Source organism: Serinus canaria, chromosome 3 (genome assembly GCF_022539315.1).
Source record: "Serinus canaria isolate serCan28SL12 chromosome 3, serCan2020, whole genome shotgun sequence".
In the NCBI taxonomy this organism is placed as follows: Eukaryota; Metazoa; Chordata; class Aves; order Passeriformes; family Fringillidae; genus Serinus; species Serinus canaria.
This window is the reverse complement of record NC_066316.1, coordinates 8207352-8232410: the sequence shown is the minus strand read 5'-3', so window position 1 is coordinate 8232410 and position 25059 is coordinate 8207352. Positions and strand designations below refer to the sequence as shown.

At 44.5% G+C, this 25059-nt stretch overlaps 1 protein-coding gene and 1 long non-coding RNA gene across 4 annotated transcripts in view; one reads left to right on the top strand and one right to left on the bottom strand.

Moving 5' to 3' along the window:
• LOC108962950 (uncharacterized) overlaps positions 1 to 18821 on the top strand; it is a 24289-nt gene extending 5468 nt beyond the window's left edge. The window contains exons 3-4 of the long non-coding RNA XR_007777045.1: positions 4867 to 4918; positions 18710 to 18821. This is a non-coding gene — a long non-coding RNA (uncharacterized LOC108962950). The remainder of the gene's footprint in view (positions 1 to 4866; positions 4919 to 18709) is intronic.
• On the bottom strand, positions 6259 to 25059 carry PSEN2 (presenilin 2). 3 transcript variants are annotated; one of them, XM_009096151.3, is made up of 11 exons: positions 24964 to 25059; positions 19459 to 19654; positions 18567 to 18796; positions 17588 to 17729; positions 16661 to 16728; positions 15637 to 15857; positions 14712 to 14810; positions 12876 to 12953; positions 11134 to 11250; positions 10611 to 10729; positions 6259 to 8686 (listed from the first exon to the last, which is right to left on the bottom strand). In XM_009096151.3, the coding sequence occupies exons 2-11, from the start codon at positions 19600 to 19602 to the stop codon at positions 8531 to 8533; spliced, it is 1374 nt and encodes a 457-aa protein (XP_009094399.1). In that variant the 5' UTR covers positions 19603 to 19654; positions 24964 to 25059; the 3' UTR covers positions 6259 to 8530. The 3 variants fall into 3 exon arrangements, with proteins under 3 accessions (XP_009094399.1, XP_050827912.1, XP_050827913.1); XM_050971955.1 differs by having other exon boundaries at positions 18567 to 18793; XM_050971956.1 differs by lacking the exon at positions 6259 to 8686 and adding an exon at positions 10847 to 10961.

The following is a 25059-nucleotide window of genomic DNA, read 5'->3' as shown; positions in this document are numbered from 1 at the left end:
GGCAGTTCTCAAGATGAATATTTTCTGTCCAAGAGGAAGGGATAGTGCAGGGAGCAGGACAGATATTTCCTAGAATGACAGAATATGCTGATTTGGAAGGGACCCACAAGGATCATTAACTCCAATTCTGGGCCTGCACAGGACGCCACAAGATTCACACCATGTGCCTGACTGTATTGACAAACACCTCTTGGATTATGTCAGGCTTGATGCTGTGACCACTTCCCTGGGGAGCCTGTTCCAGTGCCAAACCACACTCTGCCTAAAGAACCTTTTCCTAATATCTAACCTAAACACCCCCTGACGTGACTTTATGCCATTCCCTCAGGTCATGTCACTGGTCACCACAGAGAAGTTTCATGATTCCCACCCCTATTTTCCTTCTGGAGCTTTCAGTGAGCAGCCTTGCTCTGCCCAGCTGGAGAGGGCAGGGAATGCCAGTGGCGCTGGGAGGAGGTGAGCAGAGGTGGCTGCCAGGTTCTGTGGAGGAGAGGGGATTGCTGAAGGGCTGTCTTATCCCCTAATTGAAAAAAGGGAGGGTGAAGAAGACACAAAAACCTTCCCTTTGCCCCCAGTGTTTTGCCTTGCCTCTCTGTGCCCGTGCTTACACCTCCCTCCTTTCCATATCACCCAGAAAGGAGCTGCTTTGGAGAAGGGAGGAAGGAAGGATGATGAAAGAAAACAAATCTAGGTGCTGCTGTCAGGGTGAGGTGGTAACAAGCCACAACAAGCCTGAGCTACACCATGTTCCTCAGTGATAGGAGGCTGCCAAGAAGGGCTGTGCAGCACCATGGAAACATCACCACACCAGGCATGGCTGTGCCTCAGCCACCCAGCTCTCCTCCAGACTTCATGTGGGTGCCAAGTGGGTCCTGGGTGCTTTGAAAATTGGACACAAGCCCATGGGAGTGGAGTATGTTAAGAGAAGGACAGTGCCAGGTGAAGAGGTGCAGATGCAAGCACTAAGTGGAAGAAAGGAATACCTGCCCTTGTCTTTGGGTCAGTGTGTGGGGCAGTGCAGGGCAAGGACAGGCACCCTGCCACCTTAGCAATTTATACAGTAAAACATTCACAATATTATCCTTGCCAGTTCAAATCCTGTTGCACAACAGTGCTTTTTATGGGTGCTGAGCAGAGCCATTTTGAATGAGATGAAGAGTGCAATAGCCTGGTTTGCAGCTGTGTACCTCAAGAACATGGCATTTCTCCTTCTCTGCTGGACTCACTTAAACATTATTCAGTCTGTAATTCTTCTTTGTCTGGACTAGACAGATCAGTTGTTTTTGCTCATTGTAAATTGCATTTACTTGCATAGTTTGGTGTTTTGCTCTCTCCCCTTGGCACCTGATTGTTTACATGGACCTCAACCCATCCTGCATGGACAAGGTAGAAAGGCTCAGTTCTGTAGCTTCCAGCCAGGATTCACTTTACAGATGATAACTGGTAAAGCCATTCACCCCCTGGGCAAACATGGCAAATTAATTTTAAAGCTAGGCAAACAGGAACAAGTTCTTTGCCTGCATTTAGCCACTCTGAAAAGCCTTTTGCCAAGGACAGAAGGGTTATCTGAACAATTTGGACAGAGTTGTTCTAAATGGGAAGACAGGCTGGAGCCAGAGAACATGGGAGAAACAGAGTTATTTCTGAACACTTTACTGGAACTAAGAATTAACACTAGTCATCATAGCTCTGCTGGTTCGTGGCAAACTGTGCTGCCAATCTCAGCCACTGCCCCAGCTTCTGGCACAGCATTGCCATGTCTCACAGAGCTGGACAGCAGTGAGCCACCTTGCCCTAGCCTGGAATCATCCCCAAGGCACTGTGTTTTCTTTCACTGCCCTGAAAGCCAATACTTGTTTTGGCTTCCTGGCTTCCTGTCTCACTGTTCCAAACACAGAAAGGTGTGGGATGGAGACATGGAAAGCTGCAGGGTGTTTCTGAGTGCCTGTGTGGCAAATGGACAAACTCACAACCTCCAGCCACTTGCCAGATGATGATTCACAGATAGTCATGACAATTTACTTCTAGCAGTCAGTCTGCAGGGATGTTGTGGCTTCAAAAACCAAAAGCCAAAACCAGTATGGGAAAGCAGGATTGTTGCTACCTTTGGATGCTGACTGACCCTTTTCCTGCTTTGCTGTGGCTATCAATCCAATTCCAGAAGCCAATTGAGCAGGACTGCATAATCTAACCTCTGCTATCTACATCAGTGTCTGCATACCTGGACACAGGGAGACCAACTGGTGGCAGAACATCCTGACTGACACGTAGCAGAGTGCAACTAAGAGGGAGACACCAGCAATTAACAAGCCTCTGGTAGGAGTGACTGATTGAGAGATGCTCCAGACATCCAGGTTAAGCCCTTCATTTGACCCTGAGCAAATTATTCAACTCCTATCTGTAAAATAGGGTTAATGGCATTCTTCTGCTCTATTGTGCTCCTAATGCCTAAAGTGTTTAGAAAACCTCAGTGGAAGCACAGCAGAGAAATTTCAACCTGCTCTGTGCTAGTGTGCAGGAAAAAGGGTTTGCCTTCAGGCCCAGCAGTGCTGAGAAGCAGCACTGCAGGTTCACTCTCTGCAGACACTGTGAGATTTCTAGCCTGCAGGAGCCCAAGGTGTGAGCACAAAGATGTCCCATTCCTTCAGCAGTCCCACAGAGCATCTGAGGATGCAGCCTGGACAATGACTTCACCCTGCACCATCCACTCAATGCACTACAGCAACTTTGGCTGCAGTCAAGCTGCTGGTCTGCTTTCCCAGCACAGGAAATGTTACTCCTTTCCTGAAATACAGATGTTCTTACTGTTCTACAGCAGTGCTCCTATTTCATGACAGTGGTACACAGCATGTGCCACAAGAGTAGCAGAGAAGGGACCTTAACCCTTTATTGCTAAATGCCCTCATTTCCCCATCCTATTGAAGTCCTCGTTTGGTCCATTTGCCATTTCATTCTTGCTTGCCCACCCAAATCACACAGGGACAGAAATCAGGGCAATTCTTTTCCATATTAAAGAAGAAAGTTAAACAGTTGTGATGCCCCTTGAAACTCACAGAACACTCAAGAAGAAGGCTATTAGCACAATAGCTGGAGAACAAAAATAGCTCAAACCTGAACTTCCCAGAATATCACAAAGACTGTATTTCGTAGGGGCCTAAAGAGAGGGCATGTCTTTTCTGGCTTGATGAAGGGATGGCATTCCTGTTTAGAACAGTTCTGTTAATGCTACTGGCATTTTATTGCTACTAACTGTTGGTACACAAGATAGATAGCTTTTAAAATAATCCTGAATTCTACCTTCAGCTCCAGGGATCTTGCTTGTCTTACACCAGTTTTGAAGGAAGGCTCATATTCTTTTATACACAAATGCAGCTCAGTGAAGTCAGGGAGAATTTTAAATGCTTGTAGCTTAAGCTTTGTAAAGGTTGAAGATGGCATGGCATAAGTTCAATAGGCTGGATCAGTTTTCCATACTTTCACTTTATGCATTGTTCCTGGTCTGCTTGAATGCAAGGTAGCACTGGAGTTACTCATATTTTATACCAGGGTGAGCAAGGTCTCCTTGAAATCACAGAAACCAGTGATCCAAGAGAAGAAAATAGGCATAGTGCTTTTCCTACTCCACCCCCTTTTGCAAGGCAGGTTCAGGAGTGCCAGCCTTCCTGGCATTTATTTCAGCACAGATCTAATCCTGAGTTGGCTGTGGGAGCTGTCACTTACCTCAGGCTGCATTTGATAGGGCTCAAACAATTCCCAGTTCTGGAAAACTTCTATTCCCATCTACTGGGCCCTGTACCTTTCTCACGTTTCTCTATCAAGGAGTTTAGTTCCACTTCAAAGTCTCTGTTTATTTAGATCTTTTTAATAGTAAGCCACAAGTAGTGCTGAGCACTGACTCCTCCCAAATTGTGCTCTTGGGCACCTGTCAAATGTGTTGCACAAAGAAGATAACAGTTCATATTTGCTTAACTCCTTCAGTGCTCAGGGCAAACATCTTGCATTTAGAGTGGCAAAAGGTGGGTAATAGCAAACCTGCAGCAAAGCAATATGTGAAAAAAAGTAACAGTAACTTGTGTGATGGTGTTTGATGCCATGATCTGATGTGGACAGATCTTCCTTATGTATCCAAGATGAAACACAGCACAGTCATATGGCCTTTTAGTACCCAAGGGGAGCCCATAGGACTCAAGGGGGAATTGCTTCAAACTGAAAGACAGTAAATTTAGATTAGTTATTAGGACAAAATTCTTTACTGTGATAGTGGTGAGACACTGGCACAGGTTGCCCAGAGAAGCTGTGGCTCCCCATCCCTGCAAGGGTTCAAGGCCAGGCTGAATAAAGCAACCTGGTATAGCAGAAGGTGTCCCTACCCATATGAGGGGGGTGGAACTAGATGATGTTAAGGTCCCTTCCCACCCAAACCATTCTGTGATTCCATGATTTACTCTCTTGCTTTGTTTCCCACTTGTAGAATGAGAACAGCTCACATCACTTGACCTGACTGAGGAAGAAAGGATAAATTCAATGAGGAATACAATGTGTGTTGGGGGCATACAAATAGTGTTGTAGGGGAACTTCTGTCAAAGATACCACATCTTTCCAGACTACTTTCTTACAAAACAACCAAGTTGAAGAAAATAAGATATCTCCTGGTCCCCCTGAGGACACAAACATCAGAGAATCATAGAATGGTTTGGGTTGGAAGGGACCTTAAAAACCATCTAGTACCAACCCCCCTGCCATGGGCAGGGACACCTTCCATTAGACCATGTTGCTCAAAGCCCATCCAACATTATCTAGCTTGTCCCTAGATTTCTCAGTGCCAAGAGCTGGAAGGACAAGCTGTGTGCTCTTTTTTCTTCCCAGATTAGCAAGACCTACTGGGATAGAAGACTGGAAGAGGAAGAATCACAAATCAGTAAGTAGAATTATTCCTTTCCTTCTTGAAGATGCTCAGAAGAAATCTTTATTTATGTAATAAATTGAATTTAGCAATGCCTGGAGGAGCCCCTAACTTATGCTTGGGGCTCTGAGGAATGAAACTAGGACTGGATGATTTATTAAAAAAAGAAAAGGGGGAGAGAACTCAAACAAAATGGAGTGTAACAGCAGCATCTCACCCAGGACTGCAGTGCTGAACATGGCATCACACTGAAACCAGCTGGTTTTAAATGAATTCTGGTTCAGCTTGAGCTTGTTCTCACTGAAAGTCTCTCCCATGCTGGGCCAAAACTACAGCTGTGCTGGGGTGTGGGGTGCCTGCCTTTCTTTTTCTTTCCTGCCACGAAGGAGATGGCAGGGCCTTCAGCCTCTCTGAAAAGCAAGGGGCACAGGGCAGAGTACTTTAAAATGGCTGGTACTTCTCCACATGGACCTACTGCCCTCCCGTGGCTGCCAAGGAGCATCTCTAAAGCAGAAACTGAGATCAGGGACTCAGAGAAACAATAAAGAAAAGTAACTCTGTATTCAATTTAAACCAAACCCCAGCTGGAGTTACAAGGAAGAGGAAAGCAAACCGTGGGATTAGCTTGAAGTACCTATGAAGGCAAGAACAAAGAGCCTGAAGTAAGGTTTGATGAATCAGACCATGAGTATCAAATGAAAGCTGTGTGCTTCTGCAAGGACTATCCTGTTCCTGGTTTTTCAGTATGACTGTGATGCTTCTTGTGCATCCTCTGAGGACAGGGCTCATCTCCAGCCTTTGACACACAGCAGACACTTCAGCAAAACAACCCCAGACCTCCCACCAGAAATTTCACTGGGGGGTTGCATTAGGCAGGCTCACCACTACATTTTTGTTCATGGACTTGGCTTCAGTCTTAGATCTTCAAGACGGATGTAAGCCCAAGCTGCATTTGAGAGCAGAGGCAATGAAACACTAATTTCAGACTGGAGAGGAGGGGTCCTGTGTGAGCAGGATCACACAGGAAAATGCCAACACATGGCACCTCCTATAGGACTTCAGATGTTGAGTGACACCAGCATCAAGAACAGTGTTACCTGGCAGCTGTGCTGGTTCAGAGCATGCAGCAAGTTGACACCAGTGAATGAACACATTAGGCAGACAAATGCTTTGCTGATTCAAGTTGCCAGGTCACTGAGTCAGTATCTCATGTAGCAGCCAGCTGTAAGTAGGGTAAATCCTGCCCTCTGCATTTCACATCTTAGACCATGCTGCACAATGTTGACATCACAAACAAAACTTCACTTTATGCACAGGGGAAAATGTCCAAAGAGATGAGAAATCACTCCACATAATTTTCAAATTTGCATGTCTGTGTGTACATGAACACACAAACACAAATATATATTTGTAGTAAATACATATGAACTTTTATACAATTATAACCACTCCAGTATATCCATGATATACTCCTTTCACTCACCAGGACAATACATTCTGTTGCACTGCCAGAATCTCTTGCTCAGTTACCTTTTAAATTAAAATTCTCCTAAGTTCTGCAGAATAGGTCAGTGGAAGGCCAGTCTTTGGCAAGCAGGTATCTGCAGAAAACCAGTGATGATCCTTCAATATGTGAAGGTTCCCCTCCCAGTTTCCTTCAAGTATCAACTCTGCTTTCATAGAAGTACATCCCTGATAAGCCAAGCAGGATTTTTTCTTTCAGTATATACAAATAATTCATATCCTCTCTACACCATGCAATGCAAAAAGTAAAATCACATTTCCCAGTGATTCTAGTCTGATTTGGCCCCATACCTGTTTTCATTAAAAAGAACAAACACAAACAAACAAATAGAAAAAACAACTCTCACATAAACCTTAAAAATCAGCAAACAAAGCTCTACTGATTTACATTTCCAAAGGAAATACCTTTTAGTAATAGTTAACTCTGCAGTTGTTAAGTCCAAACATTGCAAATGTGAGACATGAGGACAGAAAACTCACAAAGAGCAAGAGTTACTGACTTGTCCAGACTGAGACACACACACACACCCCTTGTAAAAACACTTATGCACTTTGTAAAAATTAGTCTGAATCACCTGTTAATTATCCTTGTTAATTATCAAAGCAGATGAGCTTGAACAGGTCTACTGGAAAAAGCACTACATAAAATTGTGTAATTCAAAGCCTTTGCTAAAAAGTATTTCCAGAATTTAAGTTCTATGTCTCTCAAAGACAGTGCATTATTCATGAATTCTCACATAATGTTACATTTACTGACACTGATCAGCTGTCAAAGAAAACAGCTTGTTTGAGTAACAGACACAAGTAAAAAGCAAAGAAAAAATAAAATCACAGAACTTTGGCAACTATGGAAAAACTGACTCAAAGAGTAGAAACTACTTTCAAAGGTGGACAAAACATAAAGGTTCAGTCTGTCCTATGTATTTTTTACTGACATCAAGCACTGTGTTTTTCTTAATGAACTCACTTGAGGGTGTATAGCTATTCCTAGAAGTAATGTAACAACAGATTGAAGTTTGCACCCTAATATTTTGATACAAACTATGACTGGATATTTCCAAAAGAGTTCCTTTGACACTAAATAGCTATTTTAAAATTTGTAATTAAAAAAATAATCTTTAAACAGTACAAAAACCTAGGTAAACCAAGTCTCAGTCAGTGAAAGAGAGGACCTCTTAATAAAGGGAAGGTCAATCCTCCTTTGGAGTAGTTACAATGCACAGAAATGAAACCAGAAACACAGGAAGTAAGTTACAGGTCTGATTTACTGGAGTTGTTCAGTTATTTCCACCTTAGGGTCACTTCAGGATTCTAGTAATGACCCATAAATATTTTTATTATCCTAAAAAATAAAATATTGGGAGGGGAGAGCAGTATCTGTTTCTGGACACTGAGGATCTGATGTGCTGGAAGGGGCAGCCCTGCCTCCATCAGCTGCTTGCTGCACTGGTAGATATGCTCAGAGCCAGGAGTTGATGTTCCACCATCCCACCACTGACATCCTGTCTCAATCCCTCATGGCTCACCATGTCTAACTGAGGTCAGGATAAATGGGCCTTTGGGGCAAGTTCAGCAGATGCTGTGTGCCCAGCAGCCAGTGTAGGAAGTTCAGCCTCACTTCCCTATGGCTCACACACTGCTCTGTGCATGCTGCCAGCTGTGCTTTTCCAATCACTTGCACCTCGTGTTTGCACAAGACTTCAAAAGTGTGAAGACTTAGAAATTCTAGACTGTGGTAAAAGATGACTGGAATTCCAGGGCTAAAACACCTCACTTAGCTCCTGGGAAGATCAGACCCCTCACCTCTCCAGTGTTCCATGCCGCATAGAGGTTTCTGTGCTCACAACAGCCCACTGTGCACATCAAATAAAATAAAAGTAACACTCTGACATCAGCAAGGAGCCAGGCTTTTCACCAAGAGTCCTGTGAAAAATCTCAGTTCAACATGTAACTATTAGATTCTTAGTACACGGCATATCAAGGAATTAGTGTTTTCCTTATACAAATATATGGCACTAAGTGTAAAAACTTTATGACCTATTCCAAACATTGTACCATACTTCACAGCAAAGCTTGAAAAAGAATTCTCTAACTCCCACTTCTCTAAATATACAGCTGGTGGGAGGCCAGGGTGTCCATGAACGGTCGCACAAGGTTGTCTGTCGAGAAGTAGAAGATCAAGCCAAAGGTGATGGAGATGGGCAGAGCAGGCAGTGCTTTCTTAAAAACAGCCAGTAGTAAAAGTGTTAGGCATAAACCCTGTCAGAGAGAACAGAAAAAAAATCACAAGGAGATAATAGTAAAACAACCAGAAGTACATCTGTCACCAAGAAGCCAACATACAGATAATTATCTAAATGTGCTGTAGAGCACTGCAGACTGAGCCATCAGCAGCAGAATATGTATGTGCCCACAGCTTCATCTTTGACACAAGTTGGCCAGGTTTTTCCTCAGCCATCTTGAGCACAGCTCTCTGCTGTGCTCAAGATGGCTGAGGAAAAGAAAAAGTGAAGGAAGAGAAAGTGGTATGAACAGCAAATGCAGAGGTACAGCTGACCCCGAGAGGTTAACTTCTTTACACATTCTTTTACTCCTTGTTCTGTGCCATTATGAATGAAGTACTGATCTAGCAGACAAAAGCACTTAAATCCTGGTGAACTGCACAGACAGGAGTTCCACTGAAGGTCTCTAATTCTTATAACACATTCCCAATTTACAAGATTCCTTAGGGTAAAAAAGAAAGACAAACAAAAAAACCCAAAACCCAAAACGAAATCAAAAATCCACTGCTGGTTTTTTTTGGCTGGATTGCTTATTACAATGGGTGAGTTCTGGTTTTACCTGGATAGCAGGCCTGCTTTTGCTTTCCTCACATGTTCCAAAAAGCAGATCTTTTTGGAACATGTGAGGAAGCTATTGTATATTCTGGGTAGATACTGTAGCTAAGTACCTTTAGATTCCTTCTCTCATCAAAGCCCTTTCTAATTCTTCATGATGACAAAACTTCAGACACTGGGCTCCAAAAATATCCACTAGCTAAAGATCAGCAGACAGGATTTTTTAAATTCTTTTTTTCTAATCAGTGTTTCTAGACTGCAAACTTGTTCACAATCTACCTGAGCCTGTAGTTCTGTTATTCTCTCATGGACCATATCTGGCTTACAGCTGCTCTATGAATCTCATCTCCCTTTTGAGATGTGCTTACTGATGGGATACTGGGGGGACATTTTTGGGAACCAGAAAGCCACCTTAGCAGCAAGATTATGAAACTGCAAAAGGAGATGGAACAAGTTTTAACAGTACCATAAAAGACACCTAATGGGGCATTTGGCCTCACAAGGTGGATGACCAAGAACATTTCCCCCAGCAAAGGGACCCCTCTCCTCATGCTGGACTGCAGTATATGGAGTTTGATGATCCTATAGGTTTCTCTGAGCTGTGGGGTCAGAAAGCTACACTGAACAGACTCCAGTGGAGGCAGCTCATTTCTAGTTTGCATGCTTTCTGCTGCACAGTCTTCACAAGTAACAGTCACTTGCACTGCCCTTGGGATCTAAGTAGGAAAATAGACACCCAAAAGGACACAATAATCGATTTTCTTTTACACTCTAAAAATCCTGCTGTTGTCTTTCTGGTTAATTTTCACTTGGATGTTGAGGTAAACAGCAAGTGCATAGTAATTATTTTCCACTCAGGTGGAAGCTTAACAGTGTGTCTTCATTAGACCTGGCAGGACCAACTCTTTAGTATGTTAGTCATCTGCCCTTACTGATAATTGCCATGGATCTAAGTCTCCTTCCTTCTCATTTTTTTCCAGTTCAAATAGTAGAATAAGATAGGTCCTCATCCTCTTATCTATCAGCTCCCCCTAGCATAACAGAGTTATCCTTTTCAACTACACTTGCTAATCAGTGTGGAGTTCCTAATATTGACTCTTGTGGCTGAAGCAAACACACCAGCAGTTCACTGGGGCTGTTTCAGCCCCACCACATCCATGCTTGGCTCTGCTCTGATTAGTCTGGATCATTCTGCTGCAATGCCTGTCTAAAGCCTAGAGACAGAGTATTCCTGAGTACCTAGCAGGTTACCTGGGCTGATTCAGCAGTGCTCAGCTGCTGGTACTTCTGGCAACAATTCTGTGCTGAACAGGCTGTGACAGAGCTTTTAAAAGCTGCTCACTTACTATGAGAATGGCTACAAAGCAGGCCAGTGTGGTATTCCAGTCCCCACTAGCTGTGGCAGCTGCTTTCCCAACAAGCACGCTGTAAAATATGAAATCTCCAAGGCCCAGCTTCACACCCCCTGAAAGAAGTGGATAAAGAAAACAAGTGTTAATTCTCAGCCTCCTGCTTTGCTTCCTCCTGAATAAATTCTTGTCCCCTGGGGAGAAGGTAAAGGTTTCTAGTCCTGGCTACCAACCTGGACCCACACATTCCTAAGGAGGCTGAGGCTTCCAGCCCCTAATTGTTTTGTTCTCTCTCATTCTCTGAGGTGCTTCCCTGGGCTCTTTCCAAATGAACCAGCAGAACAGATTCTGCAGCAGCAAGAGGTAATACACAGTCAGACTTAAGATCTTCATTGCTCAGCAAGCACAACTGTTCAAATTAACTGTGATTATACCAAACTAGGGAACAGAGTGTTAAGCACAAAGAGTAAAAATGTCAGGCTCTGACTACACTGAAAACAAAGATTAAAGCTTCCCTTACTTTCCTCCTCCTCGAGCTCCTCTAAAGTGACAGGGCGGGTTGGAACAGGACTCCTCGTCTCTGACATCTGAGACTCTGCATGAGAAGGGCTCCTGAGGTGTTCTCTCCCATCCTCAGCTTGGTTCCACAAAAACAGGCCAAGAGTGGATTACAAAAAAAAAAAAAAAAAAAAAGAAAGAAAAAGAAACACAAGCGACAGCAACATTTATAAGATGTTTTAGCCCATGAAATCCACACTCCTGTGAAGCTGCCCTGCATGGGTAAGCCCTTTGTCTCCTGGAGATGTGACCATCAGGACCAGTTGAAGCAGAGACTTTGAGGGAAACATGTGTGTTATTGTTTGGAACAGCTGGAAGTGTGGGTGTTCACAGCTTCTCTGGCAGCCACCCAGGAGCTCAATGTTTAACAAGGGAGCAGGAGGTACACAGACATAACATTGCTCTGCACAGGCCACAATGAAAGGCAAAGCCAGCAAAGTTAATGTGCATTCCCACAGTGTTATACCTCTGGGGTGGAGGTGCTCAGGTACTCCCTAACCAGTCATATAACCAAAATGGATGACTAAGAGGATGCCATTTGTGAGAGAAGTCCTGAGTCTCACTGACATTCGTGGAGCTGACTGTTCACATGTAGAAAGCAAGACACATTTCATTGTCCTCAAATTTCACTTTTTTCTCCCCTCTGTTAAAGCACATCTGTCAGAGCCTTTGGCAGTACTTTTGGAAACAGCCAGTCTGTGATTTATGACTACATCTGACAACTCCTGTTTTTCAGAAGCTCCTACAAACTCCTCGGTCCATGTCAGTTTGACAGGTTGCTGCTGCTGCAGGTGCAAGCAGACTGTGACCTGGGACACAGAGCTCCCACAGAGCATTCTGTACCCTTCAGCATGTAGTCTGTGCCTGCTCTGCACCCCATTTCCCAGCAGCACTGTGTCCTTGCCATTCCTGGTAAGTCAGCTGCTTCATCCTGAAATAAGCAGCATGTTCAGTTATCAAACCTTTCACACATTTATTGCCTTAACATTCAAAAGTACTGCCATCTCTGAAGTGCAACAGGACTAGATGGGAAATCCTCCCAAAACCACATGTAAGATTTGATTCAGTCACCTTAAAACTGCAGTTTAATTTGCATCTCAAGAAGATAAAAGCAAAGGCACCCAAATTACTGCAGAACCAGCTACAATATAAACTTAAATCACAAAAGCTACTGGTGGGTAACTGCCTTAACACAAGGCTTTACCCAAGGTTAAAGACATTTATTTTCTTTAGCAGGATGAGCCAGATTGCACTTACAGAAAGGTGCTCCATGGCACTGGTCTGAATTAAACACTGAATTTCACCAGCTCATCAGTATTATATTTAGGAGCCTATGTTGTAATTTACCATCCCCAGTAAGGAAAAATATATGAACATCACACATAAACCCAGTAGCTCACTTTCAGCTTTGAATTCAGTACCCTGAAGAAATGAGTTGAACAACACTTCTGTTTGATTTGCTGTTTGTTTGGGTTTTTTTTTAAATAAAAGTGTCCTGAACAGTGGAGCTTCCTACACTGTCTGCTCATCTTTGCTGCCAGTCCTAACAGCAGGTTTATGAACATCATTGAGTTCTGCAAGTAACAACACTGAAAAAAAATTCATCCATCAGGATTTGAGGGCTTATGTTTACATTCAGTCTCAAACATATTCATTATTTCTGTAGGACAGTGCTCTGTATGGGAGAGGAACATGCAGACAAACCTGCATCCCATGTCTGCTGACTTGGTCCTCTTGCTGCTGTGTCTGGCTTTGCCATTCCAACTGTCCACATCATAGCAGCTGGAAGACAGAAAGTAATCAGCTGCATAAAACATTGGCCACTATAGCTCAGAGGAAATAAGCATTTAGCTGTCCCTAAAAATACAAACCCTTGCCCCTGTAAATGCTTCTAAAACACTCAGTTGGTTTCCCTAGGAACTGAGACAGCAAGGTGGGAGAAGGCCAAGGCAATGCATCCATTCAGTTTTTAAGCAAGTTCCAGGGCACAAGTAGCTAAGAGTCAACATAATCTTCTCTGTGGATTAAAGAAAGCAAAATTCCAGAACTAGGGTCCTCAACTCCTTTGGTTTCTTCCTGATTTCTGGCTCTTCTCTTCAAAGAAAACAATTTCCCAGGGAATGATGGTAATACAAAAGGTAACCAGAGGTTAACTAAGACAGCTTGCTCATGTTCTGCTAAAGGTACAGCACACAAGTGAGGGATTACAGGAGCTGTCAGAATGTAAGTTTTCTCTCTGCCTGTTGTGGTTCCACCCTGTCAAAATACTGCATATTTCTGTTTTGGTTCTAATACCAACTGATGGTTGGGAGGTTATTCTTGGGATCCTTAAATTGAAAAGGAATTAAATTGAAAACAAACCTTTCTGAAATCAGTGGAAGGGAACTCAAATCAGCTTTTTATTTAAGTGTGCATCAGTCTCCCTGGTTTTATAGAAGCTAAGCTAAACAAAATAAGCCAAGGCAAACACAGTGCCTGCTTTTCCATGATGAGCTCAGCCAAGGTGGTGTTTTTTGCATCTAGAGGGAGCCACAGAATGTAGCCTTGCAATGGAGACACTGACATTCTGCACAAGAACTTTTTGTTCAGTATTTATTATTTGCTGAACTGCATTCTCCTTTAGGGAAGCTCTTGTTTGTTAACTAGAGCATGTGAAAGATTTCATCTAGATTGTCTCAGGTCAGTGTAACAGAACCTCCTGTAAAAGGGAAGGCAGCTGAGGTGAACTGAGACTCTGCTTGGAACAGATAAAAGCATTTATGTAACGTTAAATGCTTGAAGGAAAAAAAACATCAGTCAGGTTGTAGGCATCCTCAGCTTAGCACCAAACATTTGGGAATAACCCTTCATCTTCCAAGTGATGTAATGAAAAAGTCACTGAGGTCCATGAAGCACTCAAGTTCAGGTCCCATGAATGCTGAGTCTTCTGCCTTCCAACAATCTTTTCTTAGGCATGTGGATACCTCTGGACAAGGGCACCAGACTCTGTGGTAGTTAAAGAGCCCAAGAAAGCCAGGGCAGAGATGACTGATTCTGTTTGCAGAGCAATACTTGAATGGAGCCCTTTGCAAGTGAAGAGCCAAACAATGAACAATAAAGCAAATATATCCTAAGCAGTGGCATCTGTATAGTACAGAGGGCAAGAGGGGGCTGCAGGAAGCATGAAGCCTCATCACATGGTTAAAGTGTGTCTGTAAAGCATACACACAATGAATAAATGTACTGAGTGAGCATCTCCTCATCACAGAACTTGGAACTGCTGCCCACCTCATCCAGGGATTTGTGTGCAGAAAAAAAGAGGCATATTCTGCACTATATTCATGAAAGGATTTGTCTGTTTCTGAACATGCAGCTTCACACAGGCTCCCTTTGGCTAATTAGAGGTAGCAACATTGTAACTGGTAAACAAGGCCTTCTGCAAAATCCAACATAACTGGGACCATTCTTAAGGCAAGAAAGTAGCTAAGACAGTGCTCTTTGCTTTGACACAGACAAAGAGTTTCATCTGGCTAAAAACATTAACATTTTAATCTTACTCACAGGAATATATTAATGCAGGGAAAATGGGCTCATTTCTCTCCTGTGCAGTTTCTACCAGCATTCTCAGGGGCCCCTTGGGACAGAGAACAGCCATCAGATCTGCAGAAAGAAAAGAACCAATCTCATCTTGAGCTGTCATGCATATTTTACATTCTTTAAGAATATTTTACATTCTTTATCTTTATCTCCCCTGAAATTTACATCTATCCATATAAACCAGATGATTTCCTGAATGGCACTTTCCACCACTTTGCATAACTTTAGCTGTTTTAAAGTCCCTGAAAGTGCTGTTCACTTAAAATACCATCTCCAAGCCTTAATGTAATAATAAGAGTTTTCACTGTGCTAATCCTATAAAAAGCCCCTTGAGAATACCACATGAGTTCTTTGAAAGCTGATGGCAGCATTTCACTGAGATGTTAAATTTAATTAGAGGAGAAGTGGGGGTGCTTTGTTCACATTCCACACTCCATCAGTACATACACTGTGTTTCACATGCAGGAAGGCCTCCAGTCCAGTACCTCCTTGCCAACCCTCTCTCCTCCATCACATCTCCTTTCTCTTGTTCTGCAGGTTCTCTTCAAACTTAGAACTCACACCAAAATCCATGATCTCTTGATAGCAATAAACAAAACCTGCAAGGGTCTGCTACTGATAAAAATCCAGCCACCCCTACCATGCAGTGAGGTGAGGTTCAGTCCTTCCCTGACTTGGTGATCCACTTTGAAAGACCTGGCTGAGGTATACTACCTACACAAACAATTAGCAACAGACAAGGCAGGGAGTCAAATTAATTGCCCATCTGGCACTTTCTAAAGCTTTTAGCACCATAAAGTTGTTCCTTTGAAGGACATACAGAGTCCTGAGATTGCCCCAGAGTAACCTCTCCAGGAGCCAAACCTTGAGAGTCACAACCCAGACTTACCATAGATGGAGATTGCACCCAGAATCACCCATGCTGACCACTCAGGTAGATATTTAATGAACACCAATGCCATTAGAGCACTGATCATAATGAGATAAGCTTGCTGGAGCTGCAAGGGACCTTTCCAGTGGATGCAAATCATTCCAACAGCTCCAAAATTCCAGATGACTATGAACAGAGTGGGATAATCCATGGCCACATTGTACGTCTTCAAAACTTCCCTGGAATACCACAAGAAAATTTAGCTAAGCACTGAAAGCAATTGACATGCAAAGCATCCCACTGGCTGTAGTTAAACAAAAAAGCCCCCAACTACACCAGGAGGAAGCAGAATAGAGCAACTCTCATCATGAAAGGGGAACCTGCCCTTTGGCTACTTGCTGCTCTGAGCTCTGTTCCTCCTGCCTGAGATGGATGTGCTGTGTTAGAGACCAGCACCACACTGCCTTAGTCCTCAGTTCAACAGCAATTCCAAGGGTTTGAGCAGGCAGGAATTCAAGTCTTAAATGAGCATAGGCCTGTAGCTACATGACTGTCTACAGCAAAGAAATCCTGTCAGTCAGTGTCATCCCACCAGGTGCAATTTGCTCACAGTACAAAATGAAAATGTCTTAACAAATGTCACCCACAAGTTAAAAATTTCCTTTCACCTGAGCTGGGAGCTAAGGGAATGAGCTTGAAACAATGTTGTCTAAGCAAAAAGACATATCAGGAAAGTAACTTGGCACGTGAAGAGCCTTTCCACACGCTTCTCAGTGTATAATCCAGGGCCTCTGTACCACAGGATCCAGCCTGTTCATTTCATGCTCACTGTATCACTGCCCAGCGATTTTTGTAAAATTGAGCAATGACTACTAAAGATCTTCTTTTCCAGTTTTTAAAAGAGGAAGCTATCTTCTTCTAACAACACTTAAATGTCCATTTGGAGAAGGGGAGACATTCCTTTTCTTGTTCAAAGTGGGAATTCTCAGCAAAGAGGTGAAGGAGCCCTGAACTGCCAGGTTACCTGCACATTCCCACTTACCCGAGGTATATGTAGGTAAAGAGGAAGAGCAGCATCAAGGAGGACAGGATCAGCCAGCCATGGATGAACTATCAGGGGCAAGAAGAGACAGTGATTGTAGGGGCTGTTACCCCTGCTCAGGTGCCAGAACTGCAGCCCAATAATCTTCTGCATGCCTCTTGAAGTGTCCAAAGACCCTGCCTTCCCTATGGTCAGTGAAGGAGGAGGGACAGCCTCCCAGTTCTCCCACTTTCATTTTGTGTTCTGTCCCTTAGCATTTTAGCTGGATTGGGTTTATTTCAGTCTCTGGCCTAAGCATTTTCACAGGTATTCATACTGGCTGCTAGCTCATACAGGTGACACCTTCTTTCTTTTTGCTAGGAAGGAGGAGGGAGTTGCCCATGACTGTAAAATAAACTGTCATTGGGACAAATTTAAAAAGCAGGAACGGACAGAGCTCAAATGCTGGGCTGGTACCACATATAAGAACTCCCTGAGCATCACAGAACCTGAATGTGCCTTTCTCTCCAAGCCTTGTGCTCTTCTACGAGAGCTTCCACAGGCAGAAATAATACCAGTTCCCACAAAGCTTGTCTGAAATGTCTTAATAGAAGGCATTCACAGTAAATGGCACAACTTAGTCCATAAGTACAAATGGCAAAACATTTGGATCAGATGCATAAGACTCAGACCTGACTAACACAAAGTAGCAGACCTTGTTTTTAAAGGCCTGCCATTAGTGACAAGATAATAGCAAAGCCCATTCAGAGCCACAGCTCCATCACCACTGACAAAGACTTCTGCACTGTATGATTCTGTATGATTCCTGCTGTGCCCAAGATGAGGATGAGCCAGTGCAGTGCCTGTGTCTCTCACTGCCATGCAAGGCCCATTTGATCCCAGGCTCACAGCACAGAGATGGAAAAGGCTCTGGCATGGATGCTTTACCTTATAGCAGCGATATTTATAGAGCAGCACCAGGAACACAGTCATGACAATGATGACACTGATCATTACAATGGTGTTCAACACCGAGTTCAAGAGACGCTGGCCCACAGATGGGGTGTCCTCACTGAAAGGGGTGTAGATCCTGCAGGATAAAGCAAAAGCCATATAAAGTATAGATATTCTCTTCTAACTATCTGTCCCAGATAAAACCAGACCTCTCTGTGTGTGGGAAAGAAAGGGAGGTAGAACTGCCAAGGACAGCAAACATGATATGTAGGCTGGGCTCAAGTTAATTATCAACTAAAGATTAGTGGTCTCCATCAAAAGCACGTTCTTACAGAGCAGCTGGGTTCCCAGGTGCTCTTCTGAAATGGGGGACACCCTTTCTTTCCACACTTGGTACGAGTGTCTTGGACTCTTTTTACCCCTTCTCACCACCCTACACCCCTTCCCCCATTTTGTTTCCTTTGATTCAGTTCAAGGGACCACAGTCCCCCTTTCTCCATGCCATTTGTGAAGCAGTTACAGTCCCAGGAGCCAGGCACTGTCAGCAGGAGCTGGATGGAATTACGTATCCACACCATGAGTCTTTGGGAACCAGAAATATCACCAGGAAATGAGACACTCATCCAAATGAACATGCTATTCCCTCATTGCTGCCAGCTAGTGAGTGAACAGTCTAGGAGCTCAGCCTGGGCCTTTTCTGCTGCAGAATGAAGCAGCTTCATTATTATGCTGCTCACAGGCCTCACTCAGGGCACCCTAAATGACAGCGCTAACACATCAGTATAATGCAGGTATGGGAAAAACTTACACAGGTGAGCACAGCATACTTCAGTAAGCTCTCTGTGTGTTTCTACAGCCACCTTTACCTGTGTAAAGGTTCTCCCAGCCTGCCAAGGAAGCACTCTGCATGCACAGAGCGTGTGTGTGGAGCAGGGGGTCCCACAGACTGAGGCTGTTTGCAGAGCCCACTTACAGCTGCCCGTTTTTCTCCGTATAGAAGCGCACTGACTTTATGGTGGCGACGACAACAATCATACAAAGGGTGACAGGCACAAAGAGCATGATTACATGCTTTGCTCCATATTTCAGAGTTAGTTCCTCCTCTTCATTTTCCAGGATGCTTTCTCTCACTGGAACACCCGAGCCAGACATTTCTCCACCAGCAATATTGCTTGGGCCACGGCTGCTGCCTGCTCGCCTCTTCTGGAAAGAAATATTTGCAAGTGTGTAAGATGCTTCTTTTCTTTGTGTTCAAAGCTTGATTCCAGCATATCTCACGAGGCTGCTGTAGGCCACCACAGCATAGCATCTGAGTCCCAACAGAAAGGTACCAACTGAACAATACAATTAGAAATTCCATTAAATTCCATTGCAAGCAGGTTGCAATAGTTTTTAAAACAATTCCATGAATATCTAAGGACCTCTTCAAATACACATATATAGACAGACACATGAACATGAAGGGCAAGATGCCCAGAACTAGATAGAAAAAATGTCATCTGAGGTGACAAAAGCTTGACATGTTCCTCCTCTCTCAGCAATGCTGTGCTTGCTTTTGCCTGCTGCTTTGTTGGCAGCTGGACTAGATTCTGTTCTAACATTAGCTGCATCTAACCAGAGCAGACAAGAAGGCTAAAAAGGATGTCCTGCAACAGTCATATGTGCATCAGGTCCTGATTAAAAGCCTGATTTGGTATCTTTATCAAAACAGAGGAGTATATATGGAGATAAAAATGGGGGAAAAGTCAGAGTGGAAGAAATGGCAACAGGCATCAAAGCCAATCCTAGAATCCAGCCTGGTAGGAAGGATTGAGGGGTAGCAGGACTACTTCTGTCACCACACCCCATGAGGGACACACACCTACCCTGTGTGCCTGTGCTTCCCCTGCTTCTGAGGCTTGCAGGCCATCCTGATAGGAGGGTACAGGAGGGCTCTCTGCAGACATCAGGGATGTTCTCTCATTGCAGGGCTCCTCCTCACTGTCCGAATTGTTCATGAACGTGATCATCGCCGCTTCCCAAGGGAGCGCTCAGGAGGGCACGGCCAAGCAACACCCAAGGCTGTGGGGACAAGCAGAGGGAAGAAAACAGTGAACCCCACTGTAAATAACTGAAAGTCTGAAGAGGATTCAGCAGGTTTCAGCAGGGAGGCTCCAGCACACCATGCAGCTCCATCTCCTCCCAACAGCAGGTTTATCCTGCCCTCACCCAGGCATGACAATCCCTTCAGTTCAAGTCACTGGGACTGCTGCAGACACAGATATCAGCACAATACACCACTAAAGAAACTTGCTTTTTCTTTACCACAGCTTTCACACTTGCTGCCTCTATTTCCCCTCTCCCATCAGTACACCTTACCTTCCACAAAGGAGGTTTCTCAGTGCTCAGTGTTTGTTTGGCAGGGGCAGACACAGATTCACCTCACATCCTGGCTGCCTGTCAGAAAGCTCAGCTCTTACACAACACTCCCAGGAGCATCAGCAAGGAGCACAAGTTTCTTAGTAACCTGGAGCCTCAGCTTTACATAAGGCACTAATCAGGAGCTACATGCTGTCTTATGACTGTTTATTAACCAGATGAATTTTATTAGCAGTGCTTCTCTTTGCTGATGAAGAGGTTTGCATAGCAAGGGAAACACCTGTCTCCTTTTAGGAGAGCCACTTGTGGGTTTTTCCTTATGTTGTCTTGTAATTAAAAGCAAAACTACTTGAATTGGCAAAAACATGGAGAATAAATGTGGGGGCTAGAAATGCTTGGCCTCTTTTCACCTACTGCTGTGCAGAAAAGCAGGCAAAGCAGTGAGACAGTGCAGAAAGGAACAGCTCTTCTTTCTAGACAGCAGAGGGAGAAGGTGCACTGCCCTGAATATGGCAGAGCAGCCTTGAAATCAGGATTTCAGGAAGTTATAAGTGCAACTCATAGGAAAGTTCCTTTTAGCATTTATTAAGTCAGCTTAACAAAGGAAGTAATTAATCACTTTTCTGATACCCAGCCATTTGTCCACAAGCAAAACCATACCTCTAATGCATTGTCAGCAGTTATATCTACCAGAACAACTCTCCTCTACAGAACCTTACCCAAGTTCCTGTGTCTCAGGAAATAGAAGAGGAAGCTGAAGAAGCCACGTGATTTGGACACAGTCTCCTAAATCTGAATCATACATTCACAGCCCAACCAGCACACCCTGACATCAGAGTATTTGCTTTGAAGATCTGTGAGATATTCTTGCTTCTTACTAAAGAAAGTGAACTTCACTTTGGAGGAAGGAAAGAGGGAGGTGTAAGAGACCCCTCCTTTCTTTCACAGCCTCCTCAACACATCTGCACCTTCAAGAAATTTTAGAACATCAACTCAATCCACCCAAGTGAAACATTTTTTCAGACATCTGCTCCTCCCCTGGCTTCTCTTGCTTTTTCATATAATTTTGTTCCTCCTTTGGTGATAAAAGTGGTACATTATGGGAAACAGAAGCAGGGCTAACCCTCACACCTAGCCTGTCAGCTTCATAGTAATCCCATGTTCTTACTGAGTGAGCTGCTTAACATTTGTGTGCTTATTTCTTACAGAGACTGAGATCTCCCCTCTGGATGCTTAACACACTTTATTTAATTATTTTGTCTTTAAATATTTATTCTATTAATAAATTGTATTTAAATATTTATATTATTATGTTATTTAAATAATTATTTAATTGATTTATTATTTATAAATAATTTGCTCACTCTTTTGACTGAGCACCTGAGGGCTCACAATTTACAGCTGGGACACCAGACTCTGCTCCAGTTCTAAGATTTAGGTCTTTAAAGAAGTCAGATCCACAGTCATTCAATCATGACATACTTCTGGATGAGGAACAGGATAAGTTATGCATGCCACAGGATCTGTGACCTACAGGATTTAAATAACTCTCAAAACCCTCTGCTCATGCCAGAGACCAGGGAGGAAATAAATAAAGCTTTATTTACTGATATTTATTCCTGATAGTTTATTCAGGAATAAATAGGATTTGGTCCTATTTATTCTGATATTTATCAGGAATAAATAGGACCAAATATTGGTCCTATTTATTCCTGATAAATAGGACCGATATTTAGGTTTCAACAACCCAATCAAAATACTGAAGAACTTTCTCATATTATTTAAGAAATAATTTTTGCTACATAAAGAGAGCAATTCTGTAGAGGACTTTGAAGGGAGAGCCAGTTAGCCTACTTTCAATACCCTAGTTATGCCCACTGGAGGAGTTAAACCAGTAGCAAAACCACTGTGCCAATTACTAACCTTCATAGTTACATGGGAAGAAACAAACTCACGTTGGAATACAGCCAATTTTAAGGATATTTTCTCCTTGGCTCCCCCAACAAGGATATGGGCATGCAGAGGTGCCATGATACTTCTGCTCAGCAAGCAGATTCAGAGCTTCACTGTCCCTTGTTTACACAGCCATGGTTCCAGTGAGGGTGACACAAACACACCCCAAGGGATCCAAGACTTTACAGGAGCTCCTGTGGCAGACCCCCAAAGTCACAGCTGCCTTAGATTGATCCAAACTGTCCAGCCAAAGGGTTGTCTCACCACCCTCCAACTCTCATCAGCACCAGGTGCTCACCAGCTGTGTCCTGCTTTTGAAAAGCCAGTGAGGCACCAGTTTCCCTCTGCTGTCACAGAGCCAGGTCCCAGCAGGGCAGGCCCTGAGAGTGGCTGTGGGAGCAGCCCCAGTGGCAGTGCCCACACCAGGGACACAGAGCACTCTGCATCTCCCTTCCAGCAGGATTGAGCCTGAAGGTGATGAACAGCCCAGCCTCAACCCAGGTCTGCAAAACCCTTGGCAGTGTGGCCCTGTGGCTCTCGCCTAAGCAGGGAACTTAAATTTATAGGGGCAGGAACACTGGCTCTCCCCATCTGCCCCACCACAGACCCAGCAGGGATTTTGTCTAATGGCACTATTTATTGATTAGGGGTGCACTCTGAACTGGCACCAAGGCTGTGGGGGCTGCCTGAGAGAGCTGTGGTTTGAGCAATGTGTCCTCCAGGAGAGGAAGGACCAGCCTACTCATCCTCACACACGACAGCATCCTTTGGGCTGAGCAGAGGGAAAGAACAGAAAGCCAGGGACTTGCTTGACAAACAAAAAGGGAGCCACAGAGCACCAGGCAGGGGTGTTACAAAGCCACACTGTGTTCTGGTTTCATTTCACTACTTCAGCTAAGGAAAAGGGCCCTGTGGAAATGATTTCTGCTGCCCAAAGGATGCTGCATACACCACAATGGAAAGCAAGGGAGCTTCTTTCCTACTCATGCTCATGACAGCAAATATGCCTGTGCATATTGACTGTTTTTCTAGGCTGAGCTGGAAAAGGGAGAAGGACAGCACAGGAATGGAAAACATGGAGCACTGAGATAAATGAGAGCTGTATCTGTATTCACAGAAAGCTTGAGAGCATGATCTACCAAATACATTAAACAATGTGCCAGGCCATTATCAGACTGAAGCACTAAGTTATATCTGGCAAGGTTCTTCTCTCTGCCTCTCAAACCATCAGGTCCCATTCAATAAAAATCATACAATGCTTAAGAGCAAAATGACCCAACTCTCAAAACTCTATGGAAAAAATGAAAGAGGACAAAAAGTAGGCCAGTAGTAAGTGCTTCTTACAAGAGCTGAGGTGGGAATACAATTACTCCTGCTTTACAGCAGTCTTGTGAATCCTGAAGGGAAGCAGGAATCACCAATTCTCTTTCCAGGTGTCCTTCATGCAAGAGACCTCTTTCCTCAGCTGCAAAAAACCAGCTTTATGGATTTTGATTAAACTGGGCCAGTTCACTAACATTAAGATCTAGCCTCAGTTTGCCTTTTATTTTCATGCTGCAAACAATCTAAATCCTTTGCTTTGCATTTCATTCATCACAAACAATACCTCTACAATATACAGCACAGAATAGCTGCTACAGCCTGGCAGAATACTTAATTATCCACTTGAGAGTTTAAATTCCTTCCTATCCACATTGTTCTCTTTGATGGCAATTAGATTAAGAAAAATGTATTTTCTTTGCTATATTTAGATCAAGAGAAAGCTCTGAGATGGTACCAACAGCCCGATGTTCTCCTAAGTTTCGGCTGCAGCAACCACTGTTGTTGATAAATGTGAAGAGAAGGAAATAAACTTAAGAAATCAGAAGTGGTGGGGCCAAAATTAGGAGGAAAGATTTCCATGCTCTTGCCAATAAATACAGAACGGGCATGCTGCTAAAATGCCAGGGGACTTGGAACACACCATCTCAGAGTGCAAATCCCATTCACCTTCCGTCCCAGAGTACAAAAATAACAAAACACAAGATGCTATGGGAAGCAGTAAAGATTTGTAGCTTTCTTTCTGCATCGTGGCTGAACCAGCACTGCTTTCTCTTGTCCCACAAGAAAGGCTAAAGATGTAGCCCCAAAGGGAGATTCTGCTGGCAGAGCTGAAATCAAACCCTGCCCCAGAGGGAAAGGAGGATTATTCTGCCAGTGCTGAGCCCAAATTCTCCATCAGCCAACTCCTTGTCACAGCACAAAGGCACCACAGCCGAGCAGAGCTTGTCAAACCTAAAAGCCCATGCGGGAGCAGCAACTCGCATCGGTCCCAGTATTGCCGAGGGCATCAGAGCCAGCTGGAGCTGGAGGTGACACTTCGGGGACACCCAAGGACACCTGTGTCGGGCTGAGCTCCTGTGTCCTGGCCGAGCGGCTGCTTTGCCCTGTGCCCTCAAAGGGACACGGGCACACAGCGGGGCTGGGCTGCTGCCCGGTGCATCCAAGGGGCACGGCCCGCGACACCGACAACAAACAGTAAAGGAAAGCGGAGAAAAAAACCCAAACAAATCGAAGAGAAGCCCCAGCCCAGCAGGCAGAGGCTTTGCAGGAGGCCAGAGGGGCTCCTGCTCCCATGCCGATGTTCTCCCTCCCCTCTGAACGCTGAAAGAACTCTGCCCGGAGTTCTCGGTCTCCCTCTGCCTCCGGAGGGGCGCCGGGGCGCTTCCAAATGAAAGCCGAGATACGCCGCCACCGCCCAGGAGAGATAGCGATACAGATATTGTGACACGCGTACATACACAAACACACGTGGGAACATGTGGGGTTTTATATATAATATGCACCTATATGAGAACATGCTTATACGTATATACACACGCACAGAGACACAGGCAGCTCCAGGAGCGCGGCGACCCCGAAACCCCGCGCGAACGCCGGGCCCGTCCCATCCCATCCATAGCCCGCAGCATCTCGATCCCCGTCCCGATCCCGATCCCGATCCCGATCCCGATCCCAATCCCAATCCCAATCCCGCATCCCGGTTCCGCTCCCGCGCCCCGGCCGGCCCCGCTGTTTACCTGCTCCCGGCACCGCACGCGCCCCCCGCCGCTCCCATTGGCTCCCGCCCCAGCGCCGACCGTGAGGGACGGCTGGGCCCGCCCATTCGCCGTCGC

Bases quoted from the DNA above. Each gene is read 5' to 3' on its own strand.
- PSEN2 (XM_009096151.3), bottom strand. From the start codon at position 19,602: ATGATCACGTTCATGAACAATTCGGACAGTGAGGAGGAGCCCTGCAAT. The intron at 18,797-19,458 runs GTAGGTGTGTGT...ATTTCTTTCCAG, and splicing joins GGGAAGCACAGGCACACAGG to AAGAGGCGAGCAGGCAGCAG. The intron at 16,729-17,587 runs GTAAAGCATCCA...TGCCCCTGATAG, and splicing joins ATAAATATCGCTGCTATAAG to TTCATCCATGGCTGGCTGAT.